At 39.2% G+C, this 19,739-nt stretch overlaps 1 protein-coding gene across 1 annotated transcript in view; it reads left to right on the top strand.

The window, feature by feature from the left end:
* DCHS2 (dachsous cadherin-related 2) overlaps nt 1–19,739 on the top strand; it is a 55,104-nt gene that overhangs the window by 17,021 nt on the left and 18,344 nt on the right. The window contains exons 4-11 of the mRNA XM_039700320.1: nt 507–682; nt 1,055–1,154; nt 6,436–6,593; nt 7,692–8,526; nt 9,441–9,680; nt 13,616–13,750; nt 13,992–14,201; nt 15,418–16,275. Coding sequence (XP_039556254.1) covers nt 507–682; nt 1,055–1,154; nt 6,436–6,593; nt 7,692–8,526; nt 9,441–9,680; nt 13,616–13,750; nt 13,992–14,201; nt 15,418–16,275 — 2,712 coding nt within the window. The remainder of the gene's footprint in view (nt 1–506; nt 683–1,054; nt 1,155–6,435; nt 6,594–7,691; nt 8,527–9,440; nt 9,681–13,615; nt 13,751–13,991; nt 14,202–15,417; nt 16,276–19,739) is intronic.

Genomic DNA, 19,739 nt, shown 5'->3' with positions numbered 1-19,739 from the left:
TGATGAGCTTTGGTCAACCACAAATCTCTGGCTATATTGGGTATGGCTAAGCAGACAGGGAGAATATTGGTCAGATTTATTTGCTGGGTTTACCAGAATGTATGGCAGACATAATGGTTTATGATTAATGTACATAATTAATAAAGACCCCTTGTCAGCAGTTAAACCCCTGTGCTCATGTGTTATCTGTTCTGGAATGTGGTGAAGGCCAGATGGATTTCTTTGGAAGGTCAGCACTTTGGTTCATGCTGTTTTATACCTTTGCTCTGGGGCACCCAGTGTACAGTAAAACATGTCATAGGGCACTAAATGTGCGAAACTGTGATTGACAGAACGTTTCTGCAGGATGGGGTTTGGAAAGCTGAGGTTTTCATGTCGGTGATCAGGGGTATCAGAGGGCACATATCATTATTTCACATTAAATTAAATGCATAATTACACGCACTGAGTGCTAGCACACAGTAAATGCCTAACTCCATTTCTCCCCCCTTTTCCTTGGCCATCAGGTGAAATCATAAACTGGGCGGCACTGGACCGCGAGGAGCGGGCGCACCACGAGCTGCGGGTGCTGGCGACGGACGCGGGGCAGCCGCGGCGCAGCGCCACGGCCACCGTGCACATCACCATCCGCGACCGCAACGACCACGCGCCGCGCTTCCCGCAGGGGGCGCTGCGCCGACAGGTGGGGCGGGGAACCGCACAGCGCCGCCCGCGGCTGCACCGCACGCTGCGGGCCCTTCCAAACCGGGGCACTGCACGCAGCGCTAAAGGATAACACGAGCGCAGCTCTGCTCGTGTGTGCAGTGGCTTCCCTTTTGGGTCCCTACCTCCGAGCTTGCCAGAGTAAAGATGTTCGAGTTAGTGCTCTATGCAGACTGCGACAGAGGGTTGCTAGAACTCTGTTGTTTAACCATCTCCTGAAATGCTCATTGCACACTCTGAATATTAGTGAAATGGAAAATAGTGCAGCAACTAAACTCTTGTGTTATGGCAAGGGATTTGTTTTAAGACTGGCAGTATCTGTGTATAATTGCAAATAATTTATGAACTGCAGGTTTTGGAAGGGCAGCCATCAGGAACACTTGTTGCCACCGTCTTTGCAAAAGACTTTGATTCTGGAAACAATGGTGCTGTATTATATTCACTAGAATCAGGTAAGAATTTTAAGGGTTAATTAATATAAAAAGATAAATGCTACATTAAAATAAGTAGCATTTTAGAAAAACCATGTATCATACAAGATTTTATGTTTATTTTGTGTCAAGTAAAATAAAGCTGCCTTTGTAAATAGGAATCAGCACCACCATGTGTCTTATGAAATATTTAAGGAAGTGCAAGCAGCTGCCTTTCCTCCCTTTGCTCTCTGCCCCATCTTTCATGTGGTTTGGTTTCTTCTGTGGCTGGCCAGAGAGTGTTCAAACAGCTCTCAGAAAAGACTAGGACCATGATCTTGTACTGTACAGTTTAGTATTTCAGTAAGTTTGCATCTTAAAGAAAAAATTATTCCCCTTTTCCCATGACCAGTTGAAAATTTTCCTGCTAAAATAACAGTTTGTGACAGTCTGAGACAGGGATCAGAGGGATCAGCAGATAATCTGGGCAAACAATGAGGTTTGTGGTTTTTAGTTCAGGTTTCACCCTTTGTTTAGCAGTGTGCTAACCTGACATAGTGTGGCTGCTTAAAAACACTTCTCTTTAGTTTTCCCCATAATTCCTACATGTAGTAGTTCACTTCTGGGATAAGTGGTAGGATCCAGTTTTGTTTGAAGTGAAATTAATAACAGAGCAGTCCTAAGTTAGAACATGAGTGGAACTGGGGCATTAATACTCGTAGGAGACATAGATGTGATGTCTGGATTTGCTGCATACAGCTTGCTATGCTTTCATAAGAGTGAGAGCTCCATCTATAACCAGGAAGGAAAACAGGTCTGTTCCTCCTGCTTTCCCTCACTATTGCTTCAAAACAGTAAGAGTTCCCAGGAACAGGACTACTTCTTTTTTGCTTGATTTCTGTTCTATTTTACCAGTTTAATGTAATCAGTACTTTTTAAGCTTGGGGTTTGTAATCTATGGCAATTTGCATACAGATCTTACAGTTTTATCAGAGCAAGAAAGCATAATTCCCTTAATTTGGATATAAATGGCTGCCTATTCCAGAGGGAATTGGATGGTATCTTAGACTTCTGCATTTTGAGTAAGACTATTTTGCACAAATAAGTTCCTCCTTGTAAAAAAGGGAATGAGTAGTGTGCAACCCTTTGTTTGAAGAGTGATGGCCAGGCAATACTGGAAGTGTTTTTCAGGGGTCTCTGCCTGTTCATGTATCTAACTATATCCCCTTCCTTCAAACAGCACATAGGACTTTCTTGCTGGCTTCACTGTAGAGTCCCCAGAGGGGAGTAAGTAAGAGTTCAAATTATAAAAATGACTAGCAACAAAAAATATGACTGGTCTTGCAAAAGCTGTCTTTGGAAAGAACAAAAGCATAAAACCAGCAGCAAACACACCCCCATTTCCCCCATTTCAAATGCAAAAAACCCACTAAAAAATCACTCCCAGCCTTGGAACTAGATATTTTCCTGATAAACAAATCCAGAAACAGCTGAGCTTCTCTGATACTAATTTTTGTTGTTAGTTGGCTCACAGCCTTTAACATCTGGTCTTCTGTTTCATGGTGAAGTTTTTGCCTGGTTTATATTTGAAATAGTATTTTCTTGTTCTGGGACAGAACAATTTCTTCTTTAAATATGAAGAAGAAACATGATCTGATTTACAGCCATATTTGTTAAACAGAGAGACAGCAGGTTAATTGGAGAACTCCATGCAGACCAGTGCTCTATTCTTCAGTCATGGGGCTGCCACAAGATGGAGAGCTGTGTCAGTGTCATCTGTTAAGCATGTAAATGTTGCTGGGTAATTTTTAATGTTTTTGAGGTCTTAAAAAATTTCAAGATAGGAGCAATCTATTAAGCTGTGCAGGAATGTTAATGACAAATGCCAACAAAATATATGAGGGGAAATCTGTAAAAGAACTATGTTGTTTACACACCAGATGAATTTTAAGTTACAGGGAAGTGTTTCCTTCAAAATGCCCCTTCCTCTTCCTAGAAAATCAAAGCAAACCATCCTTTAAAAATGTGTATGTATGGGAGTGGGTGGTCACTTAGGTCACATGACCCTACTTCCACTTCTGTGTTATCACCAATTCAGAGGGAGTTAATCCCAGCTGTGTGTACTATTTTTTCCTTAGTGATGCTGGCAGTCAGAAAGTTATTTGCCTGTTCTTCTTTATGAGTGTCAATAGGATATAGTATAGCATTTATAACAGAAATTAGTGTGTATTTATAGGGCATCTGGAACTACTGCTTTCTGTGTTAAGTCTAGCATTGACAGAGGCTTTTACAGTTATATTTGGAGCAATTATGTGAATGCAACATTAGCCCTTGACTACACAAGTGCCAAGAGAAGCCTAGTTACACTGCTAACATGCACAAATTGGCACGTGCTGTCCATGTGTCTGTGAAGAAGTCCTTGTTGTCCAGAATGACTTGGAAGCAGCATGCAGGGAGCATTCATAGACTTGTAGAGGGCTACATTTCTGCACAAGCCCCCATAATGTTCAGGTTCTTTGGGAGCCATGGCCTTGCCTTCCTCTTTTCTGTTAAAGGAAATGACTTTTCCATCATTTCAAAGGAGAAGGACATGGTCAGTTTGCCTAAATGCCAGTTTCTGTAAGGCCTGAATGTTCAGCTGGCCAAAGTTCACAGTAAGACATTGCTTGATGTTTCTCAGGGCGCCATTTTTTTTTCTTTTTGGTCCTAAACTACAATTTCTCTGATCATCTTTGAGAGCACAGAGCTGAAAGAATGTCTGAGTTTTGGAGAACCTCATGTAAATGAAAGTCTGGCCAACAGTTGGACAAGACAGAGGTGAAAAATTAAAAATTTAATTGTAAAAACATATGTATTTATTGGCAGGTTACTTTTGCAAACTCAAGAAGAGACTGTGGCCATTGGAGTCTAGTTTTGAGAGATCCAATTTTTTTTCTGTTCCATGCTTCATCTGCTCTTACCAGTTTCCTTATTTCTTAACCATTTCTCCTATACTTTCTTCCTTTTCTCCTCAGGTAGAAAAGGACATATTTAGGGTGTATGATATAAGCCGCAGTTGTCTAATTGAGGTGACTTGTGGAGATGAGAGCTAAAGAAATGTTTCTGGAAATGCAGTGAGCATGAGCTTTTAGACCAATGACTTAGATGCTGTATAGGTGTTAAACTTTTTTCTCAGTGTAAAAGTTGTTTCTGAATTTCAATCAAATGGCTACACTTGGAATACATTTTAAAAAGAGATCACTAATAATACTAAAACCAGACATGGGGCATTTCAGTTTTGACTGTTTTTATAATGTGGTATCAGATAAAAAAAATAAAAATGTGAAACAATTACAAAATTGAAGTCCCAAGGGGGTTTTTTTCTATACAATATCTCCTTCCAGCATTTTCAGACTTTTTTGTTACTTTTATTGCCATCAAAATATGTACAAAACTATTTCATGCAATATTTGAATTTTGTTGTAACTGTTAGTATAGATTTTAGCAAAATACTGAAAATATACACTTGCAATTCACATTGTGTTCTGTTTCACATATCTCCTGTGACTTTTGCTTACCTGGGATTTTGTGTCATTAAACATTCTATGGAACAAAATAGCAGATCTGTGACTGTAGACATATTTTTGGGACCTACAGCAGGAAAGTAAACCAAAAGCTATTTATGAAAGCAGTAATATGGCAGCATTAATATTTTGAAACTACCATGAAAAATGCAAGACTGTCTCATTCAATATAATTGTCTTTATATATTGTTTCCTTTTTTTGGCAATTTCCTTGTTAATGTTCCAGACAGCAAGACTCAACTCAGAAGGGACTGATGGAGAATTAGAAAGATATATTCACGCAAAAAATAGCAGAACAATTTTGAAAAAACTCCTATTTGTTGTTTGTGAAAATCCAGTTTTATAATTAGCTTGCTAAATGTTTTTTTCTTCAAATGTTACAGGTGCAAATATTTTACAGTTGCAGATGATATAATTGGATACAAAAGTGAACATCTATATGTGCTGTTAACTAATTTGAATGTGCAGATTTGGAGAACGTAAACAGCTTCATGCTCACTTAGATGCCTATGGAAATATAGTTGTTTATGCGTGTTTTGTGTGCTACATCTGCACTGAATTTATTTTTACCACAATTGCTTACTGTAATAGTGGTTCTTGTGCTGCATGACTTTATTTAACCCGCTAGCACACCTTATTAAAAATTCACATAAAAGAAAGCTGTTTGGATAGTATTCTAAGAGAGAAGTACTCGTAACAATTGTGATTTTCTCAGTTTCTGGTGATGTATACAGAGTAATAGATACTATTCCATTTTACAAAAATTTGAAAGTAATTTGTATTCTATTTCTTGAACATGGGGCAGTTATGTATCAGTCTCTTTTCCCAGGGGAGGTTTAGATTGGATATTAGGAAAAATTTCTTTACTTAATGGTTTGTCAAGCATTGGAACAGGCTGCCCAGGGAGGTGGTGGAGTCATCATCCCCAGAGTTATTTAAAATACATGTAGACATGGTACTTAGGGACATGGTTTTGGGAATTTGGCAGTGTGGGGTTAAAGGTTCCACTTGATGATCTTAAGGTTCTTTTCTTCAACTTAAATGATTCTCTAATTCTAAGTCATGAAGAGATATTTATTCACATGTGTTTAAATAATTCTTTGCAGCTGCTGAATAAATGATGTGGCTGCAAATAATAACTTTAATTAAAAGCCACTTATTTTTAGAGTGCCACCAGTCCTCAATGAAAGATACAAGCATAATTTCCAATATTCACTTGCAACAGCTTACTGTAAGATTGTAGCTTCCCCCAACTGGCTGCTGGTACAGAGCAGGGGAAGGGCAGGTGGCATGGCTGCAGTCACGGTGTATCATAGGGGCCAGCAGTGCTCTTTGCTGGCCCCGTAATCTACAAGTCACAGGAGATACTCGACCCTTCATGCCACTTTGGAGACTAAGACTTAATTCTTTCTCTGGCCCTGTCTGCCAGGGTTAGAAATAGGAGAACCAGTCCTGGGCTGTCACCCTCCTGATGCACACATCATTGGTGTGAGTAAAGTTGGTACAAAACTGGGCTATTGCTTTAGTACTCAATGCAGTTTCTCACATATTTTTCTAAGTCGACATTAAGTGGTTTATAATAAGTAAGTACTCAATGAAGGAAGAGGAGGTGAACCAAACAAGCCAGAGAGATCCAAATGAGTGCAGCAGGTTCCTTTCCTGTGGGTCCTGCTCCTTTTCACCGTTCATTACAATGTTCGGTACTATGGAGGCAATCTGTTACTGATTTGCAATAACACATATACATTTTTACCCCACAGAAGAGGATATAGGCTACTTCCAGATTGATGCTGTCAGTGGAGAGTTAAGAACAACCCAGACTCTGTCACATGCTGAGAGATCTGACTACAGAATGATGGTGATAGCCAAGGACCAGGGGATGCCTTCGCTTCAAGGGCATGCTGCTGTTTACATCCAGGTACTTATTTACCTTGTACAGATAGATTTAATTATGTTAAATGCTTAGTTTCTTTGAAGAAAAAACAACTTTGGAGGAAGGTTGGGAAATAAACTGAAAAAAGGAAGAAGTTCAAAATTTTAGGCACCTTGTCTAGTGGTAATTTTCCTTAGCTGTTTTTCTGTTGAGGGAGGAAGTCAGAGGGCAGATTCATTTTGATTTGTTAAGAATGCACAGCAGCATTCTGGATCATCTTGCAAATAGATGATGCTTGTGCTTTAGGAGATCATTGGAAACACTGGGAAATAGGAGGAAAATATCCAGGTAGGCAGAGAGAAAAGTATCAAGTGGGATTGAAGGTGTGGAAGAGAGTAGACTTTCTTGTTTTCTCCACTAAGTTGCTCTCTTTTCTAAATTCTGTCTCTATAACCTTGTATAAGGATATCTTATTTCTTTGTGCTGGTTTATACAGGGCTGCTCTTCATGGGAGTATGAAATGCAGCATGTGCTCATTCCATAGCCAGCCACCTGCTGTTCATCGAGCTGCAGTGGGGCTGCTTTGTCCAGGCCACCTGTGCACTCCTCTGTCAGAGGCTGAATGTTATTGAAGCTGCTATATTCAAGTCACCCTAAAGATGGTTAATTTTGGATAGCTTGTAGCTTCAGTCCAGGCAAGGCAAAAGCTGTTCCCAGGTTAAAGAGAGTTAAAGGACTCCTCTTCCTGAGCAATGGGAGAAACACTGGCTGATGAACTGACTGTGACTCCCATTCCCTCTCTCCCTGCACCCCTGGAGGAGGAGGGAGGGGTGGCGGGAAGTTGTGTATCAAGCTCTTATTGTACTTCTCAGTATCCTGCTCTAATTTTGTTTGTAATAACTTCAGTTAATATCTCTATTTCTAGTCTGTTTTGGCCATGATTGTATTTGCTGAGTGATCTCTCCTGGTCCTTATCTTAGCTCATGAACTTTCATTTTGTTTCCTGTCCCCTGTCCAGTGGCAGAGGGGAGTGAGAAAGAAGCTTTGCTGGTACCTGGCATTCAGCCAGGGTCAGGCCACTACACATTACAATATTCATAATAACAGTGGGAAAATACTGCAGTCTTTGTGTTTTGGTTGCAGGTAATCCCACTTTCCAGCGGGAGATCTGGCTTCTTTCAGGACTTCAAGCACTTTGTTGTACCTGAAAATTTTAAACCTGCCCAAGTGTTGGATTCTCTGAAGGCATCGAGTAACCATCTAGCACCTAACAGGAAACTGCATTTCAGTATTGCTAAAGATGATAATGTTCATTTTGAAATAGACAGCTTAACGGGAGACCTTTATCTTTCCAAGGAACTTGATTATGAAACAGATTCGCACTTTCTTTTGCAAGTTATTATAAAGGATTATAATAATCCCCCCCAAAATAGCACTGTATTCCTAAGTATTGATGTAGAAGATAAGAATGATCATTCTCCACATTTTCAAGACGACTTTGTAGTGATTGGCATAGAAGAAAATGTACCCATTGGCACTCTCGTTTACACATTCAATGCAAAGGATGGAGATGGCGGTTTTCTGAACAGCAAAATAGAGTATTCCTTAGAAATAAGTAACACAGGTGAAAATCAATTTCTTATTCACCCTTTGTATGGCACTTTGACCACAGCTTCTCCACTGGACAGGGAGATTACACGTTCTGTGATCTTGACAGTGTTTGCAGAAGACCAGGCAATAAATCTGACTGATCGTCGTCTGGATTCCCTGGCTGTCAAAATTGTTATTTTAGATACCAATGACAACAGTCCCAGTTTTATGTCTTCGCCTCTTTCCTATGTCATGGAGGATGTGGAGGTGGGCTTCCTTGTACATCATATAATTGCAAAGGATCCTGATGAGGGAAGAAATGGACAAGTTACATATCACATTCTTTCAGGCAATGAAAACAAAGCATTTGTACTGGATAAAATCACAGGTACTGTATCTTCTCTGGGGTTTCTTGTGTTATGATTCTCACAGTAACATTTGGGAGAGCCTACCATACAATAGTGAAATACCACACTAGTGTGGCACTCTGCCCAGGTGACTTAATGTCCTCAGGGGTGATTACCTTGGGCAGAGCACCACACAAGCAGGGCAGTGCAGAGCACAGTAGTCAAGCGCTGTGAGACTCAGCTCAAAAATTTTGGCATAACACTGTTACTGTGTTATGTAGGTGTACTGGGGCATCCTCCAATAGTGTATTGAGGAAGGTGGGAAGAAAAAGCAGGCAGTGAAATACTTCATTCTGATTTTGGCACGATGCATACTTAAAGCATGTGCACACATGTATGTTATGGTACGTACCTATGAGGAAAGGCAAAGTTGAGATCAGGGAGTCTGCATTACACTGTGGGTGGAGTGTGTTCAGTGGAAGCTCAAAGTGCTGATGAATTTCATTCTTCAGCCCTCTGAAATTCTCTGCTTCTTAACTATTATACTATGTTCTCACAAATACAAGTATAACCTTAATTGTTGTAATATTTTCTGGTTCTTACTCTGATTTTGAATCCATTAGGTGATGCAGCTGACACTGATTTGTAGAGCTCCTAACTGCATAACTTACTTGCAGAAGAAGACAAATATTTAAGTTAAATATAGCTAAAAAGTTAAGCCCAAAGTTAAATAAAAAGCAATCTCTGAAATTCACTTTAATTTTCCATGAATTCAAATTTCCCTGGATGCCAAAGGCAGTATTTCTGAGCCAGTTAGCACTGTAGAGGGAATCAAAGGTAATGAATGACTGCAAAGTCCAGACGCCTTGCAGCAGTGACTTGGTGATGCTACATTGAAGCTGTGTGTGCTGGATCAGCTGGGTTCCTTTTTAAAAACCTTTTTTCTTTAAACTAGGACTCTTGACTACAGCCCAGTTTCTAGACCGTGAGGTTCAGGAGCGCTACAGTTTGACAGTCATAGCTCTTGATGACGGCAGCCCAGCTCTCTCTGCCACACAAGTTCTAACCATCATTGTTCTTGATGTGAATGATGAGGCCCCAGGATTCCTGGAGCAACTTTATGAGGCTGCAGTTCATGAGAACCGAGATCCAGGGGAGTTTGTCATACGAGTGGAGGCTGTGGACCGAGATGCAGGTAAGATATGTCCTTTGCTTGTAATTTACTTGTGGATCATAGTAGGCCAATCTTGATGTCTTGTGTGTACAGATGTTGTGCTTTTCCCAAGGTAATGTATGTCTTTTGAGTTTCCAAATGTGAGTTTTGGGTCAGACTCTCGATCTTTAATTAGAGCTTGCAGCTATTCTGACTTACACCCACTTTGGGGTGGCTTCAGCTCTGATGGTTATATTAAAAGTAAAAACTGTTCTTGTGTGACACAGCATATTGTAGGTTTCACGTGAAGAAAGCCAACGTTTTTTGGTTATAAATCAGCAAACAATATTCAACTCAAAGTTAATATCTGAACATTTTATCGATCTTAATCAGAGCATTTTGAATAGTTTTAAAGCAGTTCACTAGCCTGGTTTTTTAAGAGCCGACAAATGTGCACTTATCTTTTCTGACCAGAGAGGGGCACTGTCATCCAAGTTTTTCAAGCTGGTTGAACTGTGAGGGATAGTGGAAGCTGCTCCGGGTTTTAAAGAGGCCTTTGCATGCTAAAGTGTGTTAATACATTGCTTTTTGACAAGACACAGAATGGATGAATAAGATGTGGGGATGGTTCATCTCCTCAGTGAATCACATGTAAGGACTAAACTTGAGAGAGTCTGCTAAGCAACAAAAAATTCCCTCCAGTTCTTCAACTGCCTGCTCTTTTGAACTGTCTAAAATGCATAGCATATGATGTTACAGCTAGTCCATGTGCTGGAGCACTTATACAAGTCTGCATGATAAATAATAAAATCTGGAAAGAGAGTTAAATATTACAATACTGCCATCTTTGGCCCAAAGGTAGTCTCAGCTCTGTGAATGACTTCATTTTTACTGTGGGTTCACTTCCTGTACTTTCTTTAGAATTGTGTAAGAGTGTGCGATGTTAAAAACAGATAATTGAACTTGTAAGCAAAATAATCTTATGTATTCAGTAAGACTTGTAATTTTAATGTAGAGCACATATAGATTACAAAAGGCTGATGTGGGCTCAGTAGAGGTATTATGTAGAGAAGACATTTCCCCATAACTATGTGAAGTATTTAGAAAGTAGGAATGTGTAGGTATCCCTGTCTGTTATGATCTCCATAACAGCTGAGCTGTACTGCAGTCTGCCTCTGTATCTCACTCTTACAAATATTTTATTTCTTTTGTGGATCACAAAAAAAGTGATACTTGAAGAAAGGTTTGGAAGATAAAGGAGACAACTGAGAATTTGCTTGAATTCTGCTCCCTCCTTTTCCATCCCTTATTGGTTTTTTTTTTCACATTTTGTGGGAAATACAGAAGAAAGGAACTTTCCAGAGCAGTTAGTGGGAAGGAGTTGGGGTGGCTTGGCAGGGTGAAGAGGAAGGACATTCCAAGTGTACTGGGTGGCACAGTGTGTGCCTGCCTGTGCAGACACTTTGGGCTGGAGCACTGTTGTGGCTGATGGTTCCTTCCTGCTGGTTTTTTAAAGTACATTTTCCAGTAACCACAGTCCTTCTGTTGGGTCTTTTTCTTACATTTGCATGATTTGGGCCCATGACGTGGGTGTGTCATTGTTTCAATTAATATTGAAGTGATATTCATAATGTAAGAAAATATGATTTGTGTAGGAGTCATATAAATATAATGCTACTCACTTTTCTTATGTTTTTGGAACACAGTTTTGGAATAAAATTACTCCTGTCATGGTGTCCTTTTTTTTTATTTTTCCATCATATATATATTTTTTACACACTCTTTAAATTGCAGTTCACTTCCCATTAATATTTGCATACTCTCAGTGGAGGACTTTGTCCCATCACACTTTTTTGTTTGCTTTGTATGTTCCCTGAGTGACCACTGGGAGGAACCAGTCATTAGCAACCTTTTGTTTTATTTTCCTTTCTTCTTCATTCTCTGTGACTAGTAGGGGGTATTTTTTGGGGGAAATCACAAGTAAAACTTCTGACTTTTGAATGGTTTTCTTTCACATGAATATCCTTGAAAACTTTTGTTCAGCTACCCATCTCCTGGACATTACAACATCTGTGCTTACTGCATCTCTATGTTGCCTGACTTTGGGAGCCTTTAGGGAGCCCTTCGTGCCCTCACCCCTACCCAGCTGACATCTGACAGCTCAACATCAGTAAATGCAAGTGTAAAAGACGTTAACATTGGAAAAATATGCATGTTGGAAAAATACACATGGCAAAGCAAAGATACCAGCAGCATATTTAAGATAGGTCAGGGTTTTTGCTTGAGGTAGGTCTTTGCAGAAGACTAAACTAGCAAACCAAACTAGCATTTGGCAAGGTCTCCTTTTAAGCTGATGTGTACTTCTGTGGTTCAGTAGTTCTGTCTGGAGCCTTAGGAAAAAAATTTTAAAGGTTAATAGGAACCATTGACTTTGAGTTATGAGACAGGGCTTACTGCCATCCATTAGACATTATTGTAAAGTCTTATAAAGATGAGACTTGAATCTGGATTTGGGGCAGGGGGAACATTTTTTATTTCAGTTTGTAATTTCAGGTCCTAAAGTGTGACCAGTGCTACTGAATAATTAACCAGCAGGTTGGATTGAGTGCATATGTGCTAGCTGCTGTGCTGTGGTGTGTGCATGTGTAGAGTCAGCATGCTCCACTCCTGGGCAGGGTGTGCAGCTATTTCCAAATGCTCCTTTACACTCCTAGCAGTTGGATATGGGAAAGGAGTCAGTAAATGTTTGGTAAATAAATGTAATTAAGATGTTAATATCTGTGTTTTTTAAGGATTAAAAGTTTTAACTTCAGCATTGTGTGAATTATCAACTTGGATGGCACTCATGTTTTTTCAGCCCTGGTTGTGAATAGTGTCCATTGTGGAATCTGCTGGAGAAGGAACTGGATTGAAGCTGCTCAATTGCAGGAGGCAAGAAGCTAATACTATCAGACCTGCAGCTTTGTATCTCTTTTTTTTTTTTATTTATTGGTAGCATATTGGTGAAAAGGGATAGATGAATGCAGGCAGAACTGTGAATGGCTTTTAAAATTTAGTTGAATGTTATCTGATATGGGCAGATCAGATAAATATAACCTAAGACTTTGAAGACATACACCTTGACTGTCCTCACTGATGTGATTTTTCTTCCTTCTTCTGTAAAGCTGAAAGGATTTCTGTAAGTCATTTTTCCTCCTGGTGTGTATTGTATACATCCCTCCCTTGACTTAGTTTAGGTGTGAATGCATTCATGGTAGTAATTCTCTTAATCGAATTTCAGTAGCACTGTCAACCACTTACCAAATCTATTCAAAGGCAAATGAAATTGACTGTGTTAAAAACTGTAGACTCTGTTTCTTCTCTTACATGGGTGTTTCTCCATCAACTCCAGTGCAGATTGTCTTGTGCTTGACTGCAGCAGATGAGAACAGGCAGGCAGTGTTTGCATATGACAAGTATCTTGTAATTTTTCAGGTGTACCAACTGTCCCTGCCCTACTCAAGGATTAATTCTGGGTGGGAAAAACACAGAATGGTTGACTGGAATGTAAGAAAATTTTCAAAAAAATAAGGGCACAATAGTCAAACCCTTCAGGTATAAAATAGGATAAAACTCATTAAAGGTAATAATATAAGTGTGATGGAGATGGCATTATACTTTCCTTGGGAGGATGTTGAAATTAGAAGAAATATGAAAGGAATTATCTCACAACCATAATAAGTAAGAATGTTGAGTCTGATTTCCTGTTCAACTAAGGCAGGCAACTTTGAAAGAATGGTTTCTAAAACCTTTAAAAGATTTAGCCTATTTCCTAGAGAAAGATGGGAAGGCCAATATCCCTGCAACTGGTAGGTCTGATCAGGAACCGTATGGAATTGTCATTCAGAAGAGCCTGGAGGGAAAAGAAAGTGACAAATAAGTAGACCTGAATGTGAGGAGAATTGCTGTTTTACTAAGATTTCCATTCTGTTTTAAAGGGCTGAATTCCTTGCTTCACTATGAAATCTTACCAGGAACTGGTTATGAGAAATTCAAGATGAACTCGGACAGTGGAGAACTCGTAACAGCTGCATCACTGGACAGGGAAACGCAGGAGGTTTTCAGCATTAAAGGTAGCAGTGTGAAATATCTATGAATGCCTCTAGAGTGGGAAGTGAGAGTGAGGTGTTACTATCAGCATTACTTTTTTCATGCCTTCTGAATTAGATACAAGTGGTAAGATTTTTCCAGTACAGAAGAGCATATGCTTTTTGCATAGCACAAATAACTCTCCTACTCTGATATTATTAAAGAACATCTGTTGTTGCAACCACAACCACTGAATGAAATTTTCTTTCTTTTTATTGATCTTAGTTTTGGTTCAGGACAGTGGAACTCCGTCGCTGTCAAGCACAGTGACAGTGATCTGCACAGTGCTGGATGAAAATGATCACTCTCCCACATTTCTTCTTCCTCCCTCTGAGATCTTTATTCCAGAGAACCAACAGCTTTCTGTTGTTTATGTTATCCGGGCTCTAGATATGGATGCTGGCAATAATGGAGCTCTAAGATACAAAATAACTGGTAAGTTATATTCCATCATTTTGTTATTATAAATCAGGGAAATATTTAAACAGCAGCATGCAAGTTTTAGGCTAGTCTTGACTTTACCAGGCCTCCTGAGCTCCCATCTTGTCCACATGCTTCTTTTATGTGGAAAAGAAAAGAGATCTATCACCCTTTTGTCAGCAGTAATAAGCACTTCCCAGGCATACTTTCATTCTGCGTTCTGGATTTGAAATAGTGCAGAACAGAGAAACAAAAAAAAAAATACCAAATGCTGGAACGAGACATTAATCATGAAGGCATAATTTTTGTCCTTTCTGTTATAGTTGTAGAAGTCTGAATATAAATATTCCCTTGAAAATATACCCAAGAATTAATTGAAATTTATTTATTTAACACTATTTATTAAATTTTATTTCATGAGAGCTTCTTTCACCCAGCAATTAGTAATGTCATACTTGGCTTCCATCTTGCCAAACTCTCCCTGTGTCCACTATGCCAATGTAAGCTCCACAACTGTTCAAATCCTCCTGTAGTATCTTTGGACAAGTACAAGTTTGCTGTGCTTACTTTGGTTTGTGGCTCTCAGCAATAGCTCAAATGTAGGCAGAGAGCTACTGCAGTTAAAACCAACACATTTTTCTTTGAAGAAACAAATAATGTTGTGAATTCCTTTGTTTTCTTGGTTTTAATGTTGTGATCTTTATGACATTTAATTTAGTTACCTTTGGTCCTTCTGCATGTTATCAAGTATGTAAGCCATTCACTGTTACTAAAAATGCTGACTTTTCAGTTGACTGCTTCATTTTTATTCCCGGTGCTCCCGAATCATGACCTTGAATTCCAAGAGATAGGTTTGTAGAAGAGAACTAGGAACAAGCAATTACAATTGTCAGCAATGCTTTATAGATTTGTGGATTTTGTAACTAAGGTTGGGAAGAGGTCACTTCATGGAGCAGCATAGGTGGGCTGGTTTGGGAAAAAAAGACATGCATCTGGCCAAAAGGCCAGTCTGTAAATTGTTATGACATTCTGCATTTGCTATCATTGCCACTCACTCATTTAAATGAAATACAGGTTTTAATTTGTATGAGAAATAAAATATGTGAAAGGCACATGAGCACACCCGCTGTATGAGCAATTGGACCTCGTTATTGCAATTAGCATAGAGCATTCACAAGGAGTTCTTTTTTAAAAGTAGTTGTGATCATTTCATTTTTTATGTGTTTGAAAGGTGGAAATGTTGGAGAATACTTCACACTAAATAATACAGCGGGCAAGCTGCTGGTCACTCGTAGCTTAGACAGAGAAGACATCAGCAATTTCACTCTTGTAATTGAGTGCCATGACCTAGGCAGTCCCTCAAGAAGCTCCACTGCACAGCTGTATCTAACAGTCTTGGATGAAAATGACCACAGCCCATTGTTTGCGAAGACCCAGTATCAAATCTCTGTGACAGAAGACCTGGAGGAAGGCTCAGCCGTCCTGGAGCTCTCTGCTTCTGACGAAGATGCTGGCCTGAATGGTGAAGTTATGTACTCCCTTATTGATGATACCTATGGAGCATTTGCCATCGATAGTGTCACAGGATCCATCATTACTACAAAGGCACTGGACAGGGAGACCAAGTCCCGGTACACTTTTAGGGCTGTGGCAAGTGACTGCAGTACCCATTTTCCAAGGAGCACCACTGTCAGTGTTGTGGTGCACGTTAATGATGTCAATGACAACGATCCTGTTTTTATGCAGAATCCTATCAGGGTCTTTGTGCCTGCTGAAATTGCTGTGAATGAGACAGTAGCCACTGTGAGAGCAGAGGATGTGGATCTGGGATCAAATGGAGCTGTTGTTTTTAATTTGCTGGTGGCAGAAACTGTATTTCAGGTTGATGTGAAGACAGGTGACATCATTCTTCGGGAGCCCTTGGCTTCCAAGGACTTCAGTACCCAGCTGGTAGTGACAGCTTCAGATCAAGGCATCACACCTCGAACGGCCACAGCTGTGGTCATTATCTTTACAGAAGAGCAAGAGGAGGTGATCTCATTCAGCCACAGCCTCTACGAAGCAAGTGTGCCTGAGAACAGTGCAGCAGGTGGGTGTGAAATCCCTCTTCTTGTAGTCGCCAATGTCTCCTCCTTTTAGAATGGAAATTGTAATGAATAATATAGGAAAACCTTTTTTTTTCTGTGCAGCAGCAGGGAAAAGTTAATGTGGATGTAGCCAATACAAATTTGCCCCTTTCAAATGCACCAGCATGAAGAAGATGCAATGGAGGAGGCATTGTCTAATCATCAGTGGGTTTATTCATTTAGCAAAATTACTTTACTGATGGATGGACAGAATTTACTTGTTGTTTTACTGGGCAGTGCACACCAGCTCAGATGAGTTGAGTGTTGGGAACCAGTTGCAACCTGGCATTTCTTCTTTTCACAAAATGCTTCACAAACTGTAGTAGCTTTCACAAATACCTTACTGAAGTTTTGGACTTTGCAGAAGAAGAAAGGTGAGTAGGATGGGGTAGAGAAGGTTGGAAGCTATTGGTACATGGTCACTTGGACATGCTTCTACAGTTTCTCTCTAGGTGAGACTGCACTATGGAATGCCACCTATAGACCAACCAGCTTCATTTACAAGGTGCTTACAGATTTATTTGGGTTTGTTCTGGATATTGATGAGAATTACTGCTCTACTTTTTATCATTCAAAGAACATTAATAATTATCCCTCCAGCCAATTAGATGTGCTATCTTCTCCTGCATCAGGGATTGGTTCTGTCCTGATGAGGGGCAGAAAGAAATGGCTTTCACATGTTTCTGTCCACAAATCTCAAGATTTAATTGGCCAGATGTATTTCAAGATCTGACTTGCACTATATTCTCAATTAAAACAGCTCATGAAATTCCACCTTGAACAAGTAATTTCTCTTTTATAATTCAAACTATCCTTAGTAAAACAAAAGCAGCATTCCCTTATATCCTAAGGGTGAGACTAGTGGATTCCTAGATCTTGAGTAACAGCCTGTATATTGGATTATGATTCAGTAAATAAGAAATGTGTTAGTAATTTTGGAAAACCAATCAATAGTCTTGGATGATTGCAAACAGAAGAGGACTGAAGGGTGAAGATGGTTGTTGCAGTAATTACTGCTGTGGTTATTCAGCCATTCCTTCCTCTGTGCTTGTTTGGAACTACAAGCCAAATTTTTGAATAGTTCCATTTAATGAAAGAAAATAAAGATCAGAGCTTTATGGCAATAGATAAACTGCTGTGATCCTAGATTTTTTCAAGTGTAGATGTGTTCCCAGGTCAGGCTGAAATGCCAGCCTGAAACTACAGAAATGCCCCAAGGAACTGTGGAATCAGAATGCCATTGTGCTCTCCCATTCAATCTATAGAAATATAATTAAGATTCAATTTAAGTTGTTTTGATTAAAGGAAATTTAGCAAAGCTTCAGGGTAAACAGGCGGGTTTGATCACAAAATGTTAGTTTTTGTTTAATAATACTTCTATTTGCTAAGAAGATCAAATTCTTCTAAGAATATAAGAGATTTTACCAAATGCTAGTACTGTTTGTCTCTGTTTATACTATTTTCCTTTTTTCATAAACATAAATAAATATCAAATATTTTACATTTCAGTGGGGAAGAAAAGCATGATTGTAATTAAAACTCTCATAGAAGTTAGCTTATAGGATAGATGTGATCCTGGGACCCCTACAAATGTGAATGGTACCAGTGTATTCAGTCCAGGGAAGATTTACATTACATACTGATTATTTGTAGAACTGGTATTAATAAATGTGGCTTCTTTTCATAATTTTATTTCTGCCTTAACTGATGGAGGGAAAAAATGCTACGTTTATTTTAAAAAGAATAAAAAATGTGAATAATATAAATGACAAAAAACCAAAGCCAGGGATCCTTAGTTTTAATTTAGTCTAAACCCATCAAATGAGCAAGTGCCTCAGGAACTGGTCCTTGTGGTCACATTTTCTTTAAGTGTTTAACCTCCAAGTTTGATGACCTTTAGAAAACCCCACTTTTCTAATTTTTTTTGGTTTAATATTGAACATTTAATGTCTTTAAATATTATAAACTGTACTACAGCAGTACAGTAGAAACTAATCAGTAAATAATCAAGTGACTGTGCTCTTCAGAGGGTAAGAAACCTTTATTATTTACCTAGCTTTTAGTTGAATGGTTGTTTGCCTAACACTTGGAGACAAATTCACCAGTAAAACTTCTTGACTCCTCTATTTTCTTTTTCTGTTAGATATCAAATATGTATCCCCTCATTCTTTAAGTCAAAGAATCACAGAGTGGGTGAGGATGGATTAGTGTTAGGGACCAAAAGGGTCGTTGGGTCCCACCTCATTGTTCAAGCAAGGTCATCACAGAGCACATGGCACAGGATTGTGTCCAGATGGTTCTTGAATCATTATCTCCATGCTCAGCTTTTCATTTCATGGCAATTAAGAGGTCTGAATTAATAACAGCAAGGATGAACACAAGTTACATAGAAGAGGACAGTGAAAAGTGACTACTATAATGAGGACTGAAGAAAGAAGAAAATGCTACAGTGATACAGCAGCTCTGTGTGATGCTGGTGTTAGGACATACATATGAAAAAAGTCCCATATATATAAAACATATATGCCCTAACAAAGAATTCAGCAAGTGTTTTGGAGCTGATTTGGCCAGGTAGGCAAATGCTGTTCACTCTGCTGTGTTTTGGTTTTGAGTCTGCAGCCATAATGTTGGGAGGTATAAAACAGTTTGAGATACTTCCATATGCTGTCAGACTGTATGTGATTAAACAGAAAAAAAGCCTAGATTTACATATTTTGCATCACTCTTCATGTCTTTCAATATTTTTTTACTAATTCAGAGGTCAATTGCCTAGCATTTCAAGCCAATCTGACTGCTTTTGCTTTGATCCTGATCTCCCTGCTCCCTTGCTCTATCTGTTCAGTGCTGATCTCAGCCTCGATGTGTTTTGCAGGGAGAAAGCTCCCTTTCCCTGATTTTTCTCTGTTAAGGGCTACATTATGTGACCGCTGCTTGAGGCAATGTCTGAATTGCATGTGATTGGAATGGCGAGTTCCAGCAGATGGATACTTTCTATTGCTCTTTATCTGTATAGGGCCTGCTTATGTCACAGCTGACCTCACACTTTGGTCATATTTTTTTGACAATGAACTGTAAAAATTCACTATTTGGAGGAATCGTTTTCTGTGGAGGGTATCAGAACAAGAGATTTGTACTCTGCTAAAAAAGAAGTTGTAAACAATTCTATCTGCATGAAAAATGTTGAGCTTTAGGATTAGAGGACTCAGAAAAGTGTTTATTAACCTCTGAAAAACAAGGATTCAAGTAGAAATGCTGCTGCTTCCTTTATTTCTGGTAGTATTTCTTCTTAAACAAACAAAAAGATGCAGAGAGTGTTAAAAGATAAAGAGCAATATCCTTCAGACCATGGAGTTTTTTATCTCTAACTCTGCTCTGAGGATGGTGTGAATGATTGTCCTTGCAGTTTTCTGTAGTAAATCAAGTTTGC

Source organism: Passer montanus, unplaced genomic scaffold, assembly GCF_014805655.1.
Source record: "Passer montanus isolate IOZ18808 unplaced genomic scaffold, ASM1480565v1 scaffold14, whole genome shotgun sequence".
NCBI lineage: Eukaryota > Metazoa > Chordata > Aves > Passeriformes > Passeridae > Passer > Passer montanus.
This window is presented reverse-complemented; position numbering and strand designations above follow the sequence as displayed.